This window comes from Micrasema longulum, unplaced genomic scaffold (genome assembly GCF_059751315.1).
Source record: "Micrasema longulum isolate JH-2025_06_02 unplaced genomic scaffold, ASM5975131v1 h1tg002029l, whole genome shotgun sequence".
In the NCBI taxonomy this organism is placed as follows: Eukaryota; Metazoa; Arthropoda; class Insecta; order Trichoptera; family Brachycentridae; genus Micrasema; species Micrasema longulum.
The window spans coordinates 321,013-344,192 of NW_028279197.1; the positions used below are offsets into that span (position 1 = coordinate 321,013).

At 30.6% G+C, this 23,180-nt stretch overlaps 2 protein-coding genes across 3 annotated transcripts; both read left to right on the forward strand.

Moving 5' to 3' along the window:
• Positions 1–509: 509 nt before the first annotated feature.
• Positions 510–8,183, forward strand: Dbp21E2 (putative ATP-dependent RNA helicase Dbp21E2). 2 transcript variants are annotated; one of them, XM_088238984.1, is made up of 5 exons: positions 510–1,114; positions 1,487–1,758; positions 3,261–3,424; positions 3,796–4,072; positions 7,842–8,183. In XM_088238984.1, the coding sequence occupies exons 1-5, from the start codon at positions 616–618 to the stop codon at positions 8,115–8,117; spliced, it is 1,488 nt and encodes a 495-aa protein (XP_088095110.1). In that variant the 5' UTR covers positions 510–615; the 3' UTR covers positions 8,118–8,183. The 2 variants fall into 2 exon arrangements, with proteins under 2 accessions (XP_088095110.1, XP_088095111.1); XM_088238985.1 differs by having other exon boundaries at positions 511–610.
• A 3,840-nt stretch (positions 8,184–12,023) lies between these two features.
• LOC148273242 (lipase member H-A-like) lies at positions 12,024–17,923 on the forward strand. The gene is made up of 5 exons (XM_088238990.1): positions 12,024–12,049; positions 14,632–14,884; positions 16,077–16,311; positions 16,887–17,046; positions 17,801–17,923. The coding sequence occupies exons 1-5, from the start codon at positions 12,024–12,026 to the stop codon at positions 17,871–17,873; spliced, it is 747 nt and encodes a 248-aa protein (XP_088095116.1). The 3' UTR covers positions 17,874–17,923.
• Positions 17,924–23,180: the final 5,257 nt, after the last annotated feature.

Sequence of the window (23,180 nt, forward strand, 5' to 3'; positions counted from 1 at the left end):
TAAGTTTTTTTTATTTTCTTTTGGGCTTTAAATTCATTTAGTTTTAAAAAAGATTATATTATCATGATGAGGGATAAAAATGGGAACACATGGCGAAATAACTTATTATTCCACATATTTGATAAGGCACCAGGAAGCCGCGATCTTTCTAAATTCATCTCAAGTTTCCGTTCGGCGGATGTTCCCGCTTTCTCTCAGATAGCGGAGAGACGGACAGCTTCCATCTATTCATACGCACGAACGCGGAACTTGATTTTCACAGCCTCCGAGATGATCAAATCTTGTCTATAATTTTTCTCTCATCGCCCACTATCTCAAATAACCAAACCTTCCCCATAAACATCAATTTTTTTATATTCTTATTTTACCCCCCCGTGATAAGGGGTGTGATAAATAAAAGAATGGAGCCAAATATATGAAAATCACAGTCTATGCAGCAATTTTTCTTCTTTACATTGTGACTTGTGACGTTGTCTATGAACAGAATTCGAAATACATAATCTCGGTGTCATCTTTCATCTATGATCGAAATGTCAACATTTCGCGTCTAGATTGCATGTCTCGAATCTTGTGAAGTTGTAGGTTAGTTTAATATAGGCATAAAAATTAAGTATCATGATTTCCAAAAGATATTTAGTTTGTTGGAAATGTATAAAATCTTGTTGCGTGAAATCATATTCGTCTATAAAGACCCCCATCATATCTTGTAAACGAAAAGAGTTAGATTTTTATGGTAGGAGTGGAGATTCAAATTTGGCTTCACAAGGATGGGGTCATTCTGGATCAAGAGGCGACTATTTTATCATACATCGAGACACTAATTCTAGTATGCAGAATACAATTAATCCCGAAAGTTATTTTTCGGATTTTAATCTAGATAAAGATCTTGTTAATACAATAGCAAAACAAGATATTATCAACCCTACTGATATTCAGTCTAAGAGTATTCCACTGCTGTTATCCAGAAGAAATGCCTTAATTACCGCTGAAACTGGTTGTGGAAAGACGCTTGCATATTTACTCCCTGTTATACAAAGCTTGTTGAATTTCAAAGATATCAAGAAAGAATTTAACAGTCCATTGGCACTAGTTTTAACTCCAACTAGAGAACTCGGTTAGTACATACAAATGTTAAATATCTTAATTGAACCAATTACTGAATTGTTTTGTATTTAGTATAGTTTATATTACCTTTATCCCCCTTTTATTTTATTTTTCTAGATAACATACAGTCGTACAAAAAATAAATAAACACCCATTAAAAATTATTATAAATTAGTTCCATACCTATTTATAAAATAAATTAATGAAAAAAGTATGCAAACTTATATTTATTACTATCTACCTGTAACCCTTTAAGTGGCACACACAAATAGAGAGACCATTCCACTTTTGATTCCGCATGATATCCTCTGACAAAACTTAACCCTATTGACAGTATTTTTCTTTCCCAAAACCATTCCGAAATCTGTTTAATTTTTTCCAGCTATGCAAATTGCGTCAGTTGCTGAAGAATTATGTAAAGGATGTAATATTGAAGTAAAATCTTTGATTGGAGGTCGAACAAAACAAAAAATCTTAAATCCATCTTTTGGAAATGTCGATCTACTCGTTTCAAGTTTTGGAGCCTTCAGTAAACTAGTGACAACTGGAATATACAAAATCGATAAACTTCAACACGTTGTACTGGACGAGGCTGACTCATTATTGGATGATAGCTTCATTGGCAAACTATCACATTTACTGAAAAAAATCAAGGTGGTGATTTCACCGTATTTACGGTGGTTGCAATTTTATTAATTGTATGAATTTTGTGTTAAATAATTTTATTGATGGATATTTAAGCAGATTGAGGACTAAGAATTTACGGGCCTTATGATCTGTCATTAGCTGATTTAAGAAATTCATTTGTGTAACGTTAACCATTGTGCCTGTGTTTGAACATCTGTATTTCTTCCATTTGTTGGTTTTTACGCTATCTTCAGACTTGAAACTTTTATTGATTCCATATTCCCTTTTTTCCAAAGAAGTTCTCCACCTTTATTGAAATAACTATCAATCTGGTTAAACTAGTAATATTCAATTTTTGTGTGGAAATATTTTGACAAACTCAATTTTTTTTTATAAAAGTATGTTTTTTATTTGTTATTCGAATTAATCATAAAGAACTGTATTATTTAATTTCATTCAAGGTTTTTTCTTACAAATTATTTGGATTTCAAACATGGTCCAATTTTTTTTTAATGAAAAATTTGCAATTTACCTTAATATTTTCTGTACAATTCCTCAATCAATAAATAAAATTTCAATTTTGCTGCCCTTTCAACCAAATAAATCTTTAATTTTTGGCTTAAGGATTTTTATTATATGTTTGCCGATTTTAATCACTCCATAAACATACATTTACAGGTTGACTGCAGATCACACGTTTGTGTGTGATAAGGGTAGTATGTGGGGTGTCGATTATGCATTAACCTCAATATTCCGCCGGCAAAAGTCGCGGCGATTTGTTTATTTATTGGCTCAAATGTTATATGTTTGAAAATTTGTCAATATAAACAAAAAATCAATAAACATTTTAAATATGGTGTTAAACTGTATAAATATGTTGACTGTACCCGATGGTCTCCTACTTAAGTTTCATATACCTCGCACAGGCTGTATAAATGATAACTTTGAAAAAAAAACGAATTAAACAATATTTCATTTCATTTGTATTTCTTTAGAATGAACTGTGTATTTAAATTTTTTTTTGTTAAATGTTAATAAGCATTTTTAGTAAGAAAAAATAATATTTATAAGTGCGTGATCGGCACTGAGAATGAAAATTTAATTCCCAATGCGTGTCATGTGCATATGCGTAATTTTGATTGGAAAATATTTTACTAAAAGCATTAGCAAACATCATAGAGGTGATTTTGTAGGAAAAAAATCTCTACTACTTTATTTTATCTTTGGGAGTGAGGCAGTAAACCTGTTAAATGTTGTGTTATTAAATTTTATACAATGTTATTTATTTATTTTATTTATTTTATTTTTATTTTATTTTTGCACCACAACAGGCCAGGAGGCCCAATTACAGTGGTGAATTACATCACAGAACACCCAGGCTTGAGAAAAATCACATTTAATTTTTGTGTTCTCACCGGGAATCGAACCCGGAACCTTCCGTCTGTGAGTCAAGCGTCTTGACCACTACACCACGGAGGCCGCCATTAATGTTATACATTTAATGTTTAATTATTTTCTTGTACTTTTAGTTTGCATACCACGCTTTAGATGAAAACAATGTCCAGCTTATATTGGTTAGCGCTACGATGCCCAGACAACTTCCAGAGACAGTTTCCAAGTTTATTGATCCGAAGTCTATTGTTGAAGTTTCTTCCACTGAATTGCACAAAATACTTCCACATGTTCCACAAAGGTACAAACATGAAAAATAAAATTGTAATAATAACTTGAGTGGTTCTAAACAATATTATAATTGTTCTTCGAGTTGTAGTTGAAGACTTAGGCTGCCACATTTCATATTATGGCAGTCTTGATGAATTATAAAATATTGATAAATATCATGTTAGAGTGCCATTATGCACTCTGTATGTAGTTAAAAATGAACTTTTTAGTTATGGCAGTTTGGTACAGTGTACTACATTCCAAATTCTATTAAAAGTCGTACTTAACCTAAAACACCTTTTTTTAAAAACTTATGGCAAATGCGGTATGTGTATATATAATGCGGTATGTGTATATATAAGACAAATTAAGAATACTAATTGATTAAATCTTCATTTTCAGATTTTTAAGATTAGGTCAATCACAAAAACCAGTGCATTTGCTTAAACTTGTCAGGGCTGATGTGAATAATAAAACACCTGTGATGATATTTACTAATAGAAATCCGACTTGCGATTGGCTCAGTATGTTTTTAAAAGAAAATAACATTGATTGCGTCAATATAAATGGTAGTATGCCATCTTTGATTAAGATGCAACATTATGAGTCCTTTTTATCTGGGGAAGTCAATGTATTGTCGTGTACCGACATAGCCTCAAGAGGATTGGATACTTTAAAGGTAAGTTGGTTTAGACGTGATGATACTATTCAATATTTTATGTGGATGTATTCTACTGCCCTAATCTCCAAGAGATGCTTCTAAATGTCCCTGATTTTTGCACACTCCCTAATTCATAAATTTCCACATTGCACCAACTACTCACAAATTATAATCATTTCACATAACACGCAGACATATTATCATCGCTTCAATAACATTTATTTATTCAAGAACTAAAATAAATACATTAAAAAACATGATTATGAAAGTAATTATGGGTATGTAATTAGGGGTAGTACCCTAGTTAGCTGGGCAACATTTATAAAAAAATGCATATATAATAAAATGTATAAATAAAAAAGAATGAGTGAGACCCTTTACACACACATACTTCTTAATGCACATATACATATCCTCGCTATCACAACCCTCATCAGCATTCTCATAACCGAGTAAACAATAATGATTTATTTATTACTAACTGATTTTATTTTACTTCTTTATTAAAACACAAAAATTAACAATCAAAATGACATGTGAAATATGTAATTTAAATTTTAAACACAGTACGGTCCGGTCCTCCTTAGAACGGGTTTCCCTTGTGAGGAGGACTCTTTTATTAATTTTGTATAAAAAAAAAATTCACGACGTAACTGCATTAATAATAAAAGAGAAGTTTGTCATGGCCCATCGAATTAAAGGCAAAATTCATATTAACGGCAAACATTAAATAATTTTAATGCAATAAAACATAGATTTATTTGCGAATAATTACAATGACGTGTGGCGTTTGCTTTCGAAATAATTTGTAGCGTTTTTTTTCTTTTGGGCTTAGAGTACTGTTTATTTTATGTTTTTTTAACATTTTTTATTATTAATAAAACAAATAATACAAAAAGTAAATATTAAACTGCCAGGAGTTATTAATAATAATATTAATTAATAATAACTTACTGTGATGCTACTTGTAAAAACCTGTGATTGGCTTGTTTTTTATTTGTTTTGTTTTTTATGTATTATAAATGTAGCTGTTAGTCATCCGAAAAAAGAATAAAAAATAATGTATATAAACACAACATTAGAAAGATATAAAAAAAAAAAAGATGGGAAACGTTTTCGAAAGGGGAATATGGAAGTCTACACTGCTTATGAACTGTTTACTACTATGTAACGTTCCCCTTTCTGCCTATGTTTAAACAACAATATTTCTTAAGTTTTTGGCTATTGTGATGTAAAAAAACTGAAACTTTGATTGATACGGGTGAGATTCTACCTAATAGTAATAATAATAATTATGGATAACTTATATAGCGCCATTTTCGTAATATAATACCTCAAGGGCGCTTATCAAAGTGATTATATAAAGATATAAATTTAATTTTAACTTTTTAATTTAAGAATTAATTCTTTTTCTATTAGGAAACGCCTGAAAAAATTACTTTTCAAAAAAGTTCTCCATCTTTGTTGAAATAAGTATTAATCTTGATAAACTCTAGAGACAATTAAAATCCAGCATGTACTTGTCTACAAATAATTGAATATATAGAAAATAATATTAAAATTGCTCAGTTATGGTTTTATGTATACATATATTATATTATATTATGTTTATTTTATGGCAGCCTCCGTCGTGTAGTGGTCAAGACGCTTGACTCGCGCACGGAAGGTTCCGGGTTTGATTCCCGGTGAGAGCACAAGCATTAAAATGTGATTTTTCTCACGCCTGGGTGTTCTGTGATGTAATTCACTACTGTAATGGGCCCCCTGGCCTGTTGTGGTGCAACAATTAATGAATGAATGAATGAATGTTGTAGTTCAAAATTAAATTGACTATAATTAAGTAATATTGAAAATTTTTTTTGAATTCAGTATTATTATTTCGGCGGTTAGGTTTTCCCACTTTTTATTGAATTCAAAAGATATTTTTTCCCTTTAAAATGTTTTTGACGTTTTATTAAAAATAGAATTGAATAATCACAACATAATACATATTATCTTCATGACTCATTTAACCTACTGTTGCCTTTTTCTGGGATGGAAAAATTTTACTGGCTAAGGGCCAATAGGAAAATATCACATACTACGATTACCAACTATTATATATGAAATGGATTTAAAATAATTAATTGTATTTTCAAAATCAATATGGATATTGTAGAGAAATGTTTTCATACACAAATGTAAAAAAGAGATTCAATAAAAATATGTTAGTAGAAAAATGCGACCTGTTTGGCCTTGGTTGTTGTGACGTCAAGATTCATGAAATCGTTCTACACAAATTTCAATGGCAGGAACAAATAAACATGAATCGTGACGTATTAGGGGTGTGTCCAATGGAATCACCGTTTTTGCGGGAACTCAAAATTACAAATTTAAAAGTATTTTTTATGCTACTAATAGTTAGCAAAAAAATATTTTTTTTACTAGACAGTATTTCATAGGCCTTTATTACTTTGAAAATGTAAAAAAAACGTGATATTTCCCTATTGCACCTAAATAACTGAGTTAAAAAAATAATTTTTGCGTTTCTTTGAAATTTACAAAATGGATTGCAGAAAAAAAGTAAAATAATATGTATCTAGACGAAAACATAACACTTAATTTTAGATTGAATTTTTTTTGGTGTAACTGGCCCTAGTGGGAAACAGTTGATAATTTAATTTAAAAAATAAATGTGTAGATGATAATTTATTAAAGTTGAATGGCAAATAAAAATCTCCTTTCTCTCGATACATTTTGCAATGCAGTAGACTCAGGACAGAGCAATTCAGTTGTATAATTGATTTTTTTTAAACAATATTTTAGTATGTCTGCATTTTACTATTTGGGGAGTTTATTGAGATTGATAAATATTTTGAAAGAGATAGATAACTTTTTTAAGAAGCAAATGTTGCAGTCTAGACACAAACAGGGCTTATTACCTGTGCCATATTGTTGGTTAAACCAACTGGTCCAAGAAGAAGTATAAAAATATGATAAGTATTTTCACGCATAAACCTTTCCTTTCCTCTTTTACTTAAAAAATAAACACGGAAAAATTGAAGCAATATGAATGCTATACCATAGGCAGAATGGTGAATGTTATACAGTGTGTAAAGTGGCCACTTAAACCAGTCAGTGAGAGGTCATTAGACTTCTCTATTCCCTTCAATAGACCATTTTGCAAATTTTACAAGAGACATTTTTTTGTTGTTTTTAAAGTCAAATAATTAAAATCAGTAAGTGGATATTGGCACTCAAAAACTGCTGAAATAAGTATTTATTAACGGAAAAAATAATATTTTTTTAGCTACATGGATGCGTAATAAGATAATGAACATATTGGCATTCATAACTCACTTTTGCTAAATATGGTCTATTGAACATACAGGAACTAGGGCAGCGTTTTATAATATTGATCACTTTTATAAAACCTTTGATATAAAAAAAAATGTTTTAAAAAACCAATTGTATTTTTATTAAATATGATTTATTTCTGTATTGAAAATGTGATAGATTATGCAATTTGTAATTTTTTGATTATCAACTAAGGTTTCCATGAAAATAAGTAATAAAATTCCTTAATTGTACAATGTAATAAGAACAACAACCTGGTTGTTGTTCCGTTGTAGTGTTATGTGGAATTACAAATCAAACTCTACCACAACTTGGTTCTCCATTTTTTGCAACAGATTATTTAGCTGTTTAAAGGCCTCAAAATTAAAATATAATATTTGGGTAAATAATTAGAATACAAATGTTTCTTGATATAATATTTCTCATTTGTACATCTCTGTATTTTTTTCAGACGAGGCACATAATTAACTACGATTTCCCCCTGTACTCGGCTGACTACATCCACCGATGCGGTAGAACAGGAAGATTGGGGAGCTCATTAGATTGCAAAGTCACTAATTTTGTCTCATCGACAAGAGAAATAGAGCTTGTTCAGAAAATTGAATTATCTATACGAAACATGACAAATTTGCCAAATGTCAATGCTAACATATCAAAGTTGATAACAGATCGCATACAGAGAGAAATTGATGCGTCAGAAAATTTATTGATGTCTCGAAAAGTGTAGTTGTTATTTTATTTTAATATAGAATGTATTTAGAATTTAGAGGTTTGAATAAATTTTTTAATGTTATTTTATTGATATTTTTATTTGAATTGTAGAGTTAAAAAAACTATTTTCTTACAATATTTGTGCAGAGCAGGTTTTGTCACTCTACTGACTTAATTGATCAAAACGGAGCTGGTTTTGTAACTTACATGAATATTTATTTTGATATTTTAACGGAGATTTGTAACTCATAGGTCTCTTATTTTGTAGATTTTTGGAACAATAATAAATGATGAAATGATCTAGGGCAGGTCGAAAACAGCGATTTTTCGATTATCGAGTTCAGTCAAACGGGGCTCAAACCTTGTGTATCGGTATGCTTATTAACGAAAAAGTATTTTAAAAAATCATGCACTGCGCAATTTGTAGCGTAAAGTTTTGAAAAAATGACGACCAACTCCAAATTTTAATTTTTCCGAATTTTAAAATTTCAAAACTGTTAATAGCATTTTAGTACGTCATTTTATTTTCTGATTAGAAAGAAAAATAATGAAAAATTGGGTTTTTAACCGTTTACATTTCGCTTTTCTTTAAATGAAATGACAAAGAACTCACCACAAGGAGGTGGCTGTAATTCGGGTTCCACCTGCACCCTACCCAACCAACTAATTAAGGTGTATTATGTATGAGTCGTCTATTTCCAAAACCCACTATCTCCAGAACTCATATATAATAAAACATTATTTTGGTAAGTACCTTGTCTTAAAATCTGGTTTGATATCAAATTGGAGCTTCAAGGTAGGTACCTACATGCTATGTAAATTATTTATTGTACTATGCATATAATTATTATATATCATTTTATGGTAGGTACTATGTTAATTTGTTATTTATATTTTAAAGGTTACTGAAAAAGTTTTTGCGCGCATAATACTAAAATTGGTATGTATATTATTATTAAAATTTATGCATCTACGCACAATATAGTGGTTTTGTGCCCTTTCGGTCTGTGGTGCCGTGCTTTGTAAATTTTACGCTTATTTATGTGTTAATAATTTACTTTATCTATTATGCTATAGGTATTGTGTCCAGCCTTATTTACTAAAAATAATATGAATGAAAAACCGCAAGAATAACTCCTATCTATAAATGTGGAGCTCGAATGGTACCTTGTAACTATAGACCTAGAGAAAATTTAACTGTATTCAATGAAATATTCGATAAATATGTACATAAAAGATTAATGGGCCATATAAAAAATCTTAATATAATATGCTTAAATCAATATAGTTTTCAAGAAAAAAAATGGAACCGGAACCGCCCTAGTAAATTTAATTCATTATGTACAAACAAACATGGATGCTGGAATTCCAATCACAGGACTAATCTTGGATTTTAAAAAAGCTTTTGATACGGTACACGTTAAGACCATGGTTGAAAAATTGAACGGCATTGGAGTAAAATTGCAACAATATAAACTACTGAAATCATACCTAAAAAATCGGAAGCAATATACTTACATAAATGAAAAAAAAATACCAATACAAACAGATAATTTTGGAGTACCACAAGGATCTATTTTGGGTCCACTGTTGTTATATTTGATACATTAATGACTTATCACTGCACAATTTTACAGGAAAAAATTTTATGTATGCCGACGACATTGGACTATTTTACAAAAATCAAACGGACTCATTAACAAACAATGACATAAACGAAAACCTTAAAAGACCAAGACTTTTGACTAAATGGACAAATTACACAAAATTACACAAATTCACTTACACTTAATGAAAAAAATATATAAATTATCCATTTTGAATCTAGAAAAAAATTACATAAAATAGGTGCTTATATAAACGATCGACGACTAATTGAAATTTAACATGTCAAATACTTAGGACTAACAATAGACAGACAATTGACATAGGTCATGAGATATAATATACAGAGATAACACTCCATACGAACCCTAGCTCAAAAGTCGTCCCTAAAGGAAAGTGAATGGCCAGCAGATGGAGCAAGTATTGCCATGTCATATCACGTCGGCTTTGACAAGCAAAACAAGTAGTACATTAAAAAGAACGGACTGTTTACATCGGTCTAGTGTAAATTCTATTCAGTATGTCGCTTCCTTCCGCATATGCGTCATCTTTGTTTATCGTTTCACTATATGCCCGACTTACTGAGCAGAATAGAGACAGGAGATATAAATACTTGTAACATATTAATAAGACGTTTTCTAACATTAAAATAGCTATTTTAAACTAGTATTAATTAAGATAAAAACATAACTTACCGGTGAAAGGTTATACCATCACTTTTTCTATCTTTTCCAGATCGATTTGTGCAGTATATTAGCGCACATATAGGCATTTTAGTAATTGCGAGGAGAAAAGTAGCCAGCAAACGCTCGAAACAGACTAAAGTCAGTTCTATCAAACATATGCCAATTAGCCGCAAGTTGAGGGAACATATTTCATACGCTCATGTTTACTCTAGTTATATACCTCAATAATTCCCCTAGAGGGTTTAGAGTCTAGACAATTTATATCAATTATTTAATTATCAAAATAGCAACACTCAGCCGGATGAATCTCACCCACATGATAAATGTTTCAGCTCTTTTACATCACAAAAGTAGATAGATGGAAGAGTTGTGGAAATGTGAATGTTTAAACATAGGCAGTGTGGTAAATGTTGCAAAGTGTGTAAAGTGGCCACCTTAACCAGCCGAAGACAAGTCATAAGCTCTGTAAATGCCTAGACTACCATATTCCCTTTTTAAAACAAAATTCCCTCTCTGTTGCAACAAATTGAGATACGTATTTGGCTATCGTTTGTTGAATCGAATGAGGAATCTAATGCTACCCTTAAAAATAGGAAAACATCACAAATTAAAAAAAAAAAATTAAGTAATAAAGGTCTATGAAATACTGTCCTGTTAAAAAAAATTTTTTGCTAATTATAAGCAAAAAGTTTTTTAAAATTTGTAATTTTAAATTCCTGAAAAACTGTCATTCCATTGGCCACGCCCCTAATACGTCACGATTCATGTTTATTTGTTCCTGGCCATTGAAATTTGTTAAGAGCATTATCATGAATCTTGACGTCACAACAACCAAGGCCAAACACGTCGCGTTTTCCTTGCAACGTATTTTTATTAAATTTCTTTTTTACATTTATGTTTGAAAACATTTCTCCACAATATCCATATTGATTTAAAAAATACAATGAATTATTCTAAATTCATTTCATATATTTTTATCATTATTCGTAGTATGTGATATTTCCCTACTGTAGGTATTTAAAAAAATATATATAGGACATAATGATAATAACAAATTTAAGTATGTGTTGATAAATTATAATTATTTATAAATTTGTATAAACCACTTTTAATTTTGAGTTACCCTTCGACCGGTTTCGAGGTTACTACATCATCGTCAGGAATTAAACTAACTTATAATTACACGCGTTGCTATTTATATTATAAAATATTGTATGAAAGAGACAGAAAATGAAAGAAAGAGAGAGAAAGAAAATAAAATGAATCAACGGAAATATTTTTGAAAGAGGACTCGAAGTTAAATTTAATTGATTATTTATTTTTATTTAATTTATTTTATTTAAATTTTATCTTATTTCTCTCTCTTTATTTCATTTTTCTGTCTCTTTCCTACAATATTTTATAATACAAATAGCAATGCGTGTAATTATAAGTTAGTTTAATTCCTATCACAAAGTCATATCACAAATGTTAAATCACAAAGTGAAAAATGTTTTTGATAACAATAATAAATTATAATTATGTTTATCTACCAACCATCACTAGATACATATTTTATAGCACAAATTTATATTTTGTTAAAAATATATTTTTTATTATTTTAACCCTGATGGAAAACGCTGCAATCTGTAATGCTTTCTGAAACATCAGAAAAAATGTGAGTGAAACACGGCAAACTCACGTTTATCCAAACGTGTAAAAATCGAAGATATTATTTCATCCCTTAACACCCACCCTTCGTTTATTTTTTTATATAAATGTTATTCATTTTCATGATAATTTATAGTTATTACTAGGTAAATATTGAATGTCGGCCTCGCGGTGCAGTGGTCAGCGCGTTTGCCTACTATGCGAGAGGTTTCGTTTTGAATCTCGTCATGAAATATCAATTTATTTAAAATGTGTTTTTTTACTAGAATTCTTCATATTCCCTGGACTGGAACCCAAAGCGTAAGACTGATCATCTAACCTTCATCTAACAATAATGATCAAGATACCCTGTGATACCAATACGGTTCCCTATGTATCGTCGATGATGAAATATATGGAGAAATACAAAGTACATCATCAGAAGTCTGACTACTAGAGTACAGCCCTGTACCATGAAATTATGATATGATTGTATGTTCATTTCCGTAGCTAAATCGTGCGTAGTCGCGTAATACCTATAATTAAGTAAAGTGCCTTTATTTTTCTTAAGTTTAAATACGTATAAATGAAGGTGACTTGACAAGGAAATTCAGTTTGAAGGAAAAACGTGTCAATGAAATTTTCAATAGAATTTTTTATTTTGGTTTGGGGTGTTTTTTCTAGCAATGGAAATCTATTTCAAGAAGGCATCGATAACCTCCCGCAGCTTGGTAAGAATAGTTTGAATAAAAAAACATTTTTGAACACTATATTCGTTTGAATCTGTGAAATTGTTGACTTGATTTACGTGCTCCTAGTAATGTTGGTAAAATCTAAATCAATATCATATTAAAAGTTCTAAACAATACGTAGTGTTTAATAAATTGGGATAGTGATCGTCATCATTTGTTGAGGAGGGGAAGGAGTTTGCAGGAGGGATGCTAGTCCGAGAAGTTAAATTACTCCGTTTTGAGATTACAAATATATATATTTTTTAAAAATTACTTTTTGGAATTTTTTTATCAGGATTTTTTTTAAAGCTTATTGTAAGTAATGTGCCTCTGAAGGTTCGCGGTCTGGCCCTGAAAAACGTATATAAGCACAATATTTTGAGTTTGTCCAAATTTTTGTAGACAAGAACTGGATTTAACTCCCTGGGGAGCTGTTTATATTAACATATTACAACAGAGATGAAGAACATTTAAGAGAACATTTAAGAACATTTAAGAGTTCAAATATAGGCAGAATGGTGAATGTTACACAGTGTGTAAAGTGGCCACTTAAACCAGCCATTGACAGGTCATAAGCCCTGTAGATGCCTAGACTTCTATATTACCTTCTCTTAAATGTTCTTCATCTCTGTTGTAATATGTTAGTATATAAGCACATTTATGGAAATCCGTTATTGGTTTTATTTTACGTTTTTTCCTTTATACTATTTTATATTATCTGAATTTCTGTTAATATACTTAATACATAAAATAAAAACAAAAAAGGATACTAGGAATATTAGTTATTTAAGTACGAGTATAAGATAATTGTGAATCAATCGATATATATTTTTTTATTGCGGCAAGTTTGGGTATGCTATAAGCTATAATTTTTACTTTAATATACAAATGTACCCAATAAAATTAGTACATTATATTATTAATTATTTTATTGATTTTACTTATAGCTACTGCACGACTTAATACAGTGGACGATGTTTATCTAAGGCTGTTTACAGGGTAAGATATTAAACGAAATACCTTTAAAAGTTAAAGAATACGATTTTTAATTACATGGTTACATTTGATTATGCTGACATTGATCGTGATTTTATTGAATCGTTTAGTAAATAACACGCTCAATAATATGTCTAAAAAATCACTTACCAAACGGAAAACTATAACAATAAAATGATAAATTTAGGTACGCTTAATGAAACCATGTTAAATAATTTTAGTGTCCACTTTTTATGTCTGAAGTTCGCCTTTATTGTGTTTAAAAAACACTTCTTTAAAATGTAAACGCATAATTTTGTTACAGCTTTAATAGCTTATTTGTTTTTGTTTCAGGAAATAGAAAAATATTATGTACCTATATATTTGAGTAAAATATTTTTTAAAAAATCCTTATTTCATGATTAAGTTTATAATATTTAAAATAAACAACATTTTACATTATTACATATTTTATTAGACGTGGAAAAAGAATGATGATGATGATTATGATGAGCTTCCGGTCACAGACCTGACTTACACGGAAGTTACACGAGAGTCGACTGCCGGCAAAGCAGTCTAGTCAATAATTGGACGCCATATCGTGCTGAAATTACTGCAACTAACTAGGTAACTTCAAAATCAGCATTTTTGAGCTACCTTTTATTTTTTGTATTTATCTCCACGAATGCTACAAATAGGCAAGTCGCGATTCATTACAATCTTGTTATGACGATTTGAATGCACGACTTGTCTATTTGTAGCATTCATAGAGGAGGATAAAAAATGTGTTTGTGGGTCACAAATGCCGATTTTTAAGTTACCTAGTTGTAGTATGATAATTAGCCGGCAACACTATGTTGTATGATAAAAGTACGCGAAGTTATTTATTTCTGTGTTTTTTCAGGTCTACGGTTAACGATTTCGCAGAGTTCAAACTTGCAGATGCTATGGGTATATTGTCAGAGTCAACATTCGATGATTCTAATCCCACGGTGTTTTTTATTCACGGGTTTAAGGGCTCGCCCCAGGAACAGGGAAGCACGTCTGTTGCCGAAGCGTATTTGCAGAACTTTCCAGATACTAATCTCATCCTTGTTGATTGGTCTAACATGGCGGGAGGGAAGTTCTATTCAAATGCTGCTCCCAATACTAAAAAGGCGAGAAGACTATAGACTATTATCGTGAAGATATGCATGCACTGCGTATGTGACAACAACTTTTTGCATTCTACGGATAAGCAAGCATCTTATTCATTAATTTTGTAGTCGAGCGAACACTTTATGCAATTTACGCCAAATGGGCTGGCTTATTGGAACACTAAAAAGTAAACGCATTTTGCATTATAATATGAAACATAATATTTTATGCATTTTAAGTCACTTTAATAACTGCATGCTTCGCTTCTAATATGTAGTTAGCAAAAAGTTTATGCGCTTAATATACACAAACATATTATGCATTGTGAATCCTTCAGTTATCTGCCTAGTACTTTAATTTGATGATGTTTAATAGATTGAGTTTTTCTACTGGCATTTCTTGGTGAAACTGCATTTGAACTATTACAATTAATAATATTCATCGATAAAGAAATATCACACGCGAATTTCCAGACACTTTTGTTATTTTTTTACTAAAATAACTGAAATTTGGAACTAAATTTTGTAGATTTGTTACAAGTTCCAGTTTGGCTCAGTAGGTATTCCTGTGTAAAAAGAGTGACGTAATTGTGACATAAATAAACGAATTTATCGTTTTCAGGTAGCCGCTGCAGTTGCACCTCAAATTAAGAATTTGGTTGATGGCGGTCTATCTCTGTCAGGAATTCACATAGTTGGCTTTTCTCTTGGTGCTCAAATATCCGGATTTATTGGAAAAACTCTTAAAACTTATAACATGAAACTGAATAGGTATAAATAAAAACAACACGAATTTTTATTGTATTTTTTCCTGATTTCAATATTTTTCACTTTAAAAATTCTTGATCAGTTCATAAATTATTAACGTTTGATTTTTCTATTGTGTTTTGCTATCGTCAAATCACTAAATTTATTTTAGACAAAATTATGTCTCCATAAAGTTTTTTCTGTATTTGTCAATGATAATATAATTATATCGAATCAATATTATAACGTATTAAATAAATAACATCAGCAAAATATTTAAAAATGAATATGATAAAGTGTGAATTAGATTTTTTAATGATTTAAATAACGTAGTGGATGAGATTTATTTGAATTCAAGTTAAATTAAAAGTGTTCGATTCGATCTGTCCTAAGTTTTACGCATGCGTTAAAAAAAAAATCAAGTATAATTAATAATCGATGGTCAAAATGTTGTTAATTAAAATAGATTATTTTGAATAGAATAACTGGTTTGGATCCAGCTAGACCATCATTTTATCCCCTATTCGCTAAGGAGAGTGACCACATATTGGCGTCTGATGCGAATTTCGTGGACATTATCCATACTGATGCTGGAGGATATGGATCTAGCCAACAAACTGGAACTATCGACTTCTGGCCGAATGGAGGAGACGGCGTGCAACCGGGATGTCCTATTCTTTACATGCCGTTTTCAGTTGAAGGTAATCTCAACGACCATAATTATTCTCACTTAATTTAAGAAATAATTACCACTAAGCAAATAACAAAAAAAATCTTCGACGGTTGATTAATTTGAATATCAATGAATTGTATTTTAAATGCAATTTTTTTTTTTCTTGTTGGAGTTTGTTGAAATTATATTCTGATATATGAGACATATTCATCAGATTCCTGTAAAGTCCTTTTAATAATCCATTTATGGACTAAATTTTTGAAAACAATGTTTTTAATTTTGCTTACCAATATATCTATAATTAAAAAGCTGTAAAGCTTAGGGTCCAAAAAATAATAGTGTCTTTGTCCGCAATACGTTTATTATGGTGTTGACTTTGATTTTTTTTTTCCAAATTAAAAAAAAAGTTTTTTTTTATAAATAACTCGCTAATCTTCTATTTTAGAGACTAATTAGCAAGTGGGAAAGAGTAGATATGGAAGGGAGTAATGAAAAATACACCACAGCACCCAGCTTAATTGAGATAACTTAAGGCAATTGGCCTTTGTGTGTTTTTTTTATAATTTGTTTTATAATTATTATCATTTTTTATTGCATTTTAAGGCATTTGCAGTCACAGTAGAAGTTGGGAACTGTGGATAGAATCCTTGAAAAACCCAACGATATTTCCCGCTGTCTCAGCATCATCTTATTTACAATTTAAACTAGAAAAGAGAAAGACAACCAGACCAATTGTATACATGGGTATCGACGTTAATACCAGGTAATGTTTGGGAATCTTAAACATAAAAAATAAATATTTAAAAAACACTAACTTTGTACTGTAATGTAATATTATTCGTTTTGTATTACTTTAGTGTTATTTTTGTATGAGAGCAATAATTGTCAGAGAGAAAATTCGATTTATGTATCTACTATTAAGAGGAAATGCGGTCTGGCATTTGTTCATACAAACGTATTATGACACTAGATTGGTATTTTTTTTACACAATATGAATATTTACCATTGGCGTGTCTATATTGCTTTGCTTTTTTGATAAATTCTTTCTTATGGCTAAGACCATCCGAAAACTAAAAAAAGCGGCCAGTTTTATCTGCCGTCTTCGGACGTACGGTATAAAAATACGATAAATCATTTTTAGAAACAGAAAATATGAGAAAAATAGAACTACACAGAAAATTTCATTCTGATACCCTTTCTTGAAAAAAAAAATCGGTTCAGTTTTGGGGTGCGGAAAACGGGACAGCGAAACGTCGATTTTACCGACTTTTAATAGGCATAATCAGTCCGACGAGCAGTTGTCTTTTTCGAACAGTATTCAGAGGCATCTGCAAAATAGTGATTAAAAACTTCATTGTGTAATTCACCTTCTTATTTAACCGCTTTCCTCCGTATATCCTCTTAAGTTTCTCATTCTGCAAAATCAAATGTCAAATTTAGTTATACAGATAAATATGATTGTTCTATTACTGTATTATTAATACGTTGCATTTATGTAAAGTTTAATGTTTTTCAGCGCCTCTGGAAAATTCTATTTCGAGACCAACAGTGCAAGCCCGTACGGAAAGGATTTGTCGGGCATACAATAATAAAATTCTAAACATTGACGACTCTTAAAAATGATTTCTTTTTAATATCATCACTCCTCCTTTTTAAAAATTAAATGTTGTTGCGGTTACTATGTTACAGCCCTGAAAAATGGCGTTCATTAGCGTGTGGTGAGCCACGGCGAATTTTTGAATAGAATAAACAGCTCATTAAGGGCTAAACTCCTCGTCCTTTAAGGGTTAATTGTTTTTTTTTTGTATTTTTCTGTCATTAAAATCCAAGGATAAATTTTCATATTTTTTTTCCAATGTCTGTAGAGGATTTGTCAGGGTAGAACAACTAATTTATAAAAATTAAAATAACAAAAAATAAATCTCAAGTCCAAAAAGTTCGAACACTTAGTGGGAAAAATTAATTGACAAATGTTATGTTTTTATCTGTTTCGTCGTCAGCGCATTTCCCTACGAAACAAAAAGGTCTCAGGTTCGATTCCCGATATGGTTGACATAAAATATTTATTTAAAAGGCTGTTTAAAAAAAGCATTTTAACACCATAGTTTGAACATTAAAAGCCCCACCTACTTACCCGGATATATTTCAAAGGTCTTGTAGCCTCTTTTCAGATCCGCGCATTTGCAAAAACATTTTTTTTTGTTTAATGAACGGTTAATTCATTATTTTTTTTAAACATTCTTTTTTTTTTACATTTTTTTATTTCAATGCTCCTATCGCCGCTAGAGCAACCTCAGTATATATTGTCAATTTGTTTATTAACCTTAATCTAATTTTCCCAATTTTGACGGCGATAGGGTATGTTAGTTCATTAGCTTGTTAGTAAACCGGGAGAAACAAATCCGTTCGGGAAAATCAGAACCGCCACCGGCCAAATGATTCAAAACCTGGACAAGACCTATCAACCAACATTGTTAATGCCACGCAATATGAAAACCCGATCCTATATACTAGGACAATGTCCACAATGTAACACACCACGGCGGCAAAGAAGCAGTCCAGCCTGACTACCGACAGATGCACGCCTGCCAGCCCTACTTGTTAGTGTATTAGTAGATTGTCATTTTTTTTTTCATTTCATTTTTTTTGCACCACAACAGGCCAGGAGGCCCAATTACAGTGGTGAATTACATTACAGAACAACCAGGCTTGAGAAAAATCACAATTTATTTTTTTTGTGTTCTCACCGGGAATCGAACCCGGAACCTTCCGTGCGTGAGTCAAGCGTCTTGACCACTACACCACGGAGGCCGCCAAACCCTCGATAAACCCTCTTCCTTTATATGGAAATAGACAATACATGACTTGAGTTCGGTTCTGTATTGCCGCCATGAAGATTTTTCGATTTTAAATATAGAGCCAAATAACTATTAATAATAGTTATTTGGCCATTAATAACACTTAATAACACTTAATAACACCAAATAACTATTAATAACACTTACAATATTTTATGGTTTCTGGACTGGCATCTGAAGCGTAAGACTCATCACCTTATTTTCATGTAACAAAAATTATCAAGATACGCTGAGGTTCGTGTACTGATGCACTTCCCAATGCACCATTAGCTGCGGAAAGGAAATAATGACGATGAATATTTAGTTAATTGAATTAATTTTCAATATTGTACTTGGATTATTAAGTTAAAAAAATAAATTACAAGTAAAATCAGTGGTTAAAAACAAAGTTTATTTTATTATGTTATTTTATTATAAGTAACACATTTAATATGGTTTTAAGCTGAATTTTTAGAAACAGATTTATAATTATAACCTTTAAATTTTATTTATATTTAGCGTTGGCATTAAAAAGATAATGCAACTGAAATAAAAATAGAGAAACGCAACCCCCTTAAAACGAATTTAAATATTGTAACACAACCTTCGGTCAAAGAGGATTGGCCTACTACTTAATTATTAAAGAGCATGATCTACTTCCATTATATTAGTCTTTATTCAGTAAAATATACACATTATTACAATATTAATACATTAAAAAGAAAACAAAGTATTACAATATATTTCGTCCCGATAAACTGTACTCTTAAAATATACTTACTTTTAATACAAAATTGCCATTGAAATGGATAGTGGAGGTGGATTGCGTACGGATCGACGAGTGGATCTGGAGAAATATGTAAAAAAGGGTTTTTAAAAAATTAAGAGCATTTAATTGTTCTACGAAGTTTCTCGAAAATGTATAAAAGTAATAACAAAAATGATTTTGATAAAAATGAACCACTTTGAACGACGTCACTAGTTCTCTGAAATCAACCAATGATAGAGTGTTATGATACATTGCCGGTTACCGGAAAGCCAACCCACCAATGAGGACAACTTACCGTAGAGAACTTGAGACGTCACCGGCGGAGTAATTACAAAATCACAAAACTTTCAAAAATCATAGCGCTGATAACACGATATTTTTTTTTTTTTTTTTACATTGAACTTTTATTAAAGTTATATTTAAATATCGGTTCTATCTGCGTCAAAATAAAAAAAAAACGAAACTATCATTAAGTTTATTAAGACAATATTAATAAAAAATATTAGATAAAATCAGGCCTTCATTTCAAACTTAATGTCTCAAAAAAAAAGAATCTACATAGAACCTTGTTTCCCCAACGCGAAGATTTGTCTGAGAGAAAGCATTTCAACAGCATTCAGCCTACTTTAATCCATGTTTTTTCTAATTCTATATTTCGCTCTCACCAGAATTCCATCGTGAACTACTAATTTTGTTTTCTGCGACAAACACTTATTTTCCAATGTTGATTTTAGTGCACCATTCACTCTGTTCCCGGCACTCACCTACCTTTAAACCCATCCCTCACTGTGCCAAAAAAGTCCGCGCGTTCCGGTGCTGTGTAGTTAATACACATTAAAAAACGAGGGATTTAAATTCTTAAAAATGGGATATTTTCAGGCTTCAATCAACTTACTATATTTGAAGTCAAAAGCGATAATATTTTAAATGTAATCGCTAAAATAATAAATAAATCATTTGCTAACTCTCAACGGGAGAAAATGGACCACCCTTAGCGAAGCTCCGAGAGCAACTTGCGTTTTGTATCAGTGGTATAGGCTGGCCTGCGCCACGCGTAAAATTGTATCTCTCGCTCGTAAATATATTTATAGCATCGAGAGTAAGACGTAAAGAGTGTTTGTGACAACCGTATATTCAGTACTCTTTTACTTCATCATTCATTGGTAAGCTTTTGATTGTATACGTGATTTATTTATACTTTCTGATGAAATGCTTTTTCTGTTTCCAATAAGCATTTATTATTTAATTATAATCCAATCGCTACGTAAATGCATAACGAAGTGACACTTCAAATCTTAACCAAGTATTTATAATATTTACAGAGATTTAAAAATATTAGGAGCAATGTGTTATAGGTACACAGTACACATCACCGGAAGGGAAAGTTAATACCTCTCATTCCTTCTATCCCTAAGTAAACATACCTTCCAGATAAATTCTTCAATCTATTTTCATCCCTTTCAAAAAACAACGTAATCAAAATATTGTTCGATATATTTAAACGTATCGTGATACGACTCTGGTAAATACGGCTAGTTATAGCAATGTTTTGAACATAAATAATTTTTTGTTCAATGAAAAATGTAAATTTTTACCTCATATAAATAAAGGTTATTGAAGAACAAAAATCATTTGCAGTAAAAATCTTGATAATGAAATTTCCACTGCCGTTTTTAGTTTTGTGTGAGTTTTTTGCTTTTATTCATGGGAAAATATTTCAAGTTCCGCGGAATAATGACACCGTCTTGCAGTTTGGTAATACTTATTTTAGAAATAAGATCAAATAATTTATTCAATTTCCACTCGTACCTTATATTTACGTACATACCTATTGCCTATAACATACATACAAATATATTGGTGAGTGGAGCTGGCCAAATTGGTAGAAATATGTTTTAATTCATAGTGTTTATATCCGTGAGTTTCGTGTGTTTTAATTAAATTTAATATCTTTTTGAGATTATGATATAATTATGTTGTAAAATTATATGAAAAATCTCCCTTGGCACGGGACACACAGTGACACACATTATCTTCAATGTAAAAAAAGTAATACGTAAATTATAAAAGAAGAAATAAATAAATATTGCAGCCATGACACATTCAATTCGCTATTATCTCAATGCGTTTTTATATGATTTTAAGTTCAGTTCAGATTCCGTTCATTGGCACATAGTGACGTTAATTTATAATTAAATTTTGACAAAATCATTTTTGACCCGGTTATTTAAATGAAGGTTAAATTTAAGATTTATTTACTCACGTTCCTAGTTAGTAGTTACACAGAATAGATAGTTTTTTATTTTAACAGCTGGTTTCTGGCTTTTGTTTTGGAGTGAGTTCCTGTCGCCCTTCTTAATGATATTTAAGTGCCTATAACGTTATGCATTGGACGTGTACCTACTAACTTAAATCAATATGTAATTTAATATTACTGCTTCTTTTACATTTTGTTCATTGAAAAACATGCAAAATATTTTTTTTTTAAGAGTGTGCAAGAATTTGGATTGAAAAACTTGGCATTCGATCACGTGATTGTCAGGCATTTTGTTTGTTTACATGAAAGATCTTGTTAAAAAATACCTACTGTATGTTACCTAATACTATTTACTATATCGAGACATTACTGACAGAATGCATTAAGTCATTAAAACAAGTTCCGAGATAATCGCATTTAAAGCTTTTTCATTCTTTCAACGCATTATTTCTCCCACAATTTTTTTTTTTTAAAGCTTTGAAAGAATAATCTTTATTCTAGGCATAGCATAAAATTTGAAATCAACCTTTCTCCTACATTAAAAAATATTTGAAATATATAAAGACTCTTTGCTTAATGCATTCTGTCAGTATTGCCTCGATATGTCTGTAGGTAGATAATTAAAATTTTTTGGGGAAGCGACAGGTAATGATCGTTCGCCATAGTATTTTAAATTTAGAAATTATGAATTCGTCATTATTTATTTGTCTCGAGTTATTACTGGAATTAATACGGTTCATTGATTGAACGTAATCAACCAGCACAACGATTTTTAAAAAAATAAAAAATTGTACGAATTTGTGAAATATCGGCACATCGTATCTACAAAAAAAAGCGTTGCAAATCAAAATAGGTAGTTGTTTTATACAAATATTTTTTTAACTTCCTGCGAAAATTTACCCCGCTTCATCCTTTATATTATTTCTTTTTTTATTTTTTATTTTTCGGTTTAGTTGAGGTTTTGAGTATTTTTTTTTGTATTAAACCACTAGAAGACTTTTTTAGTAGTTTTCTTTCCCCTTCTATTCCCTCT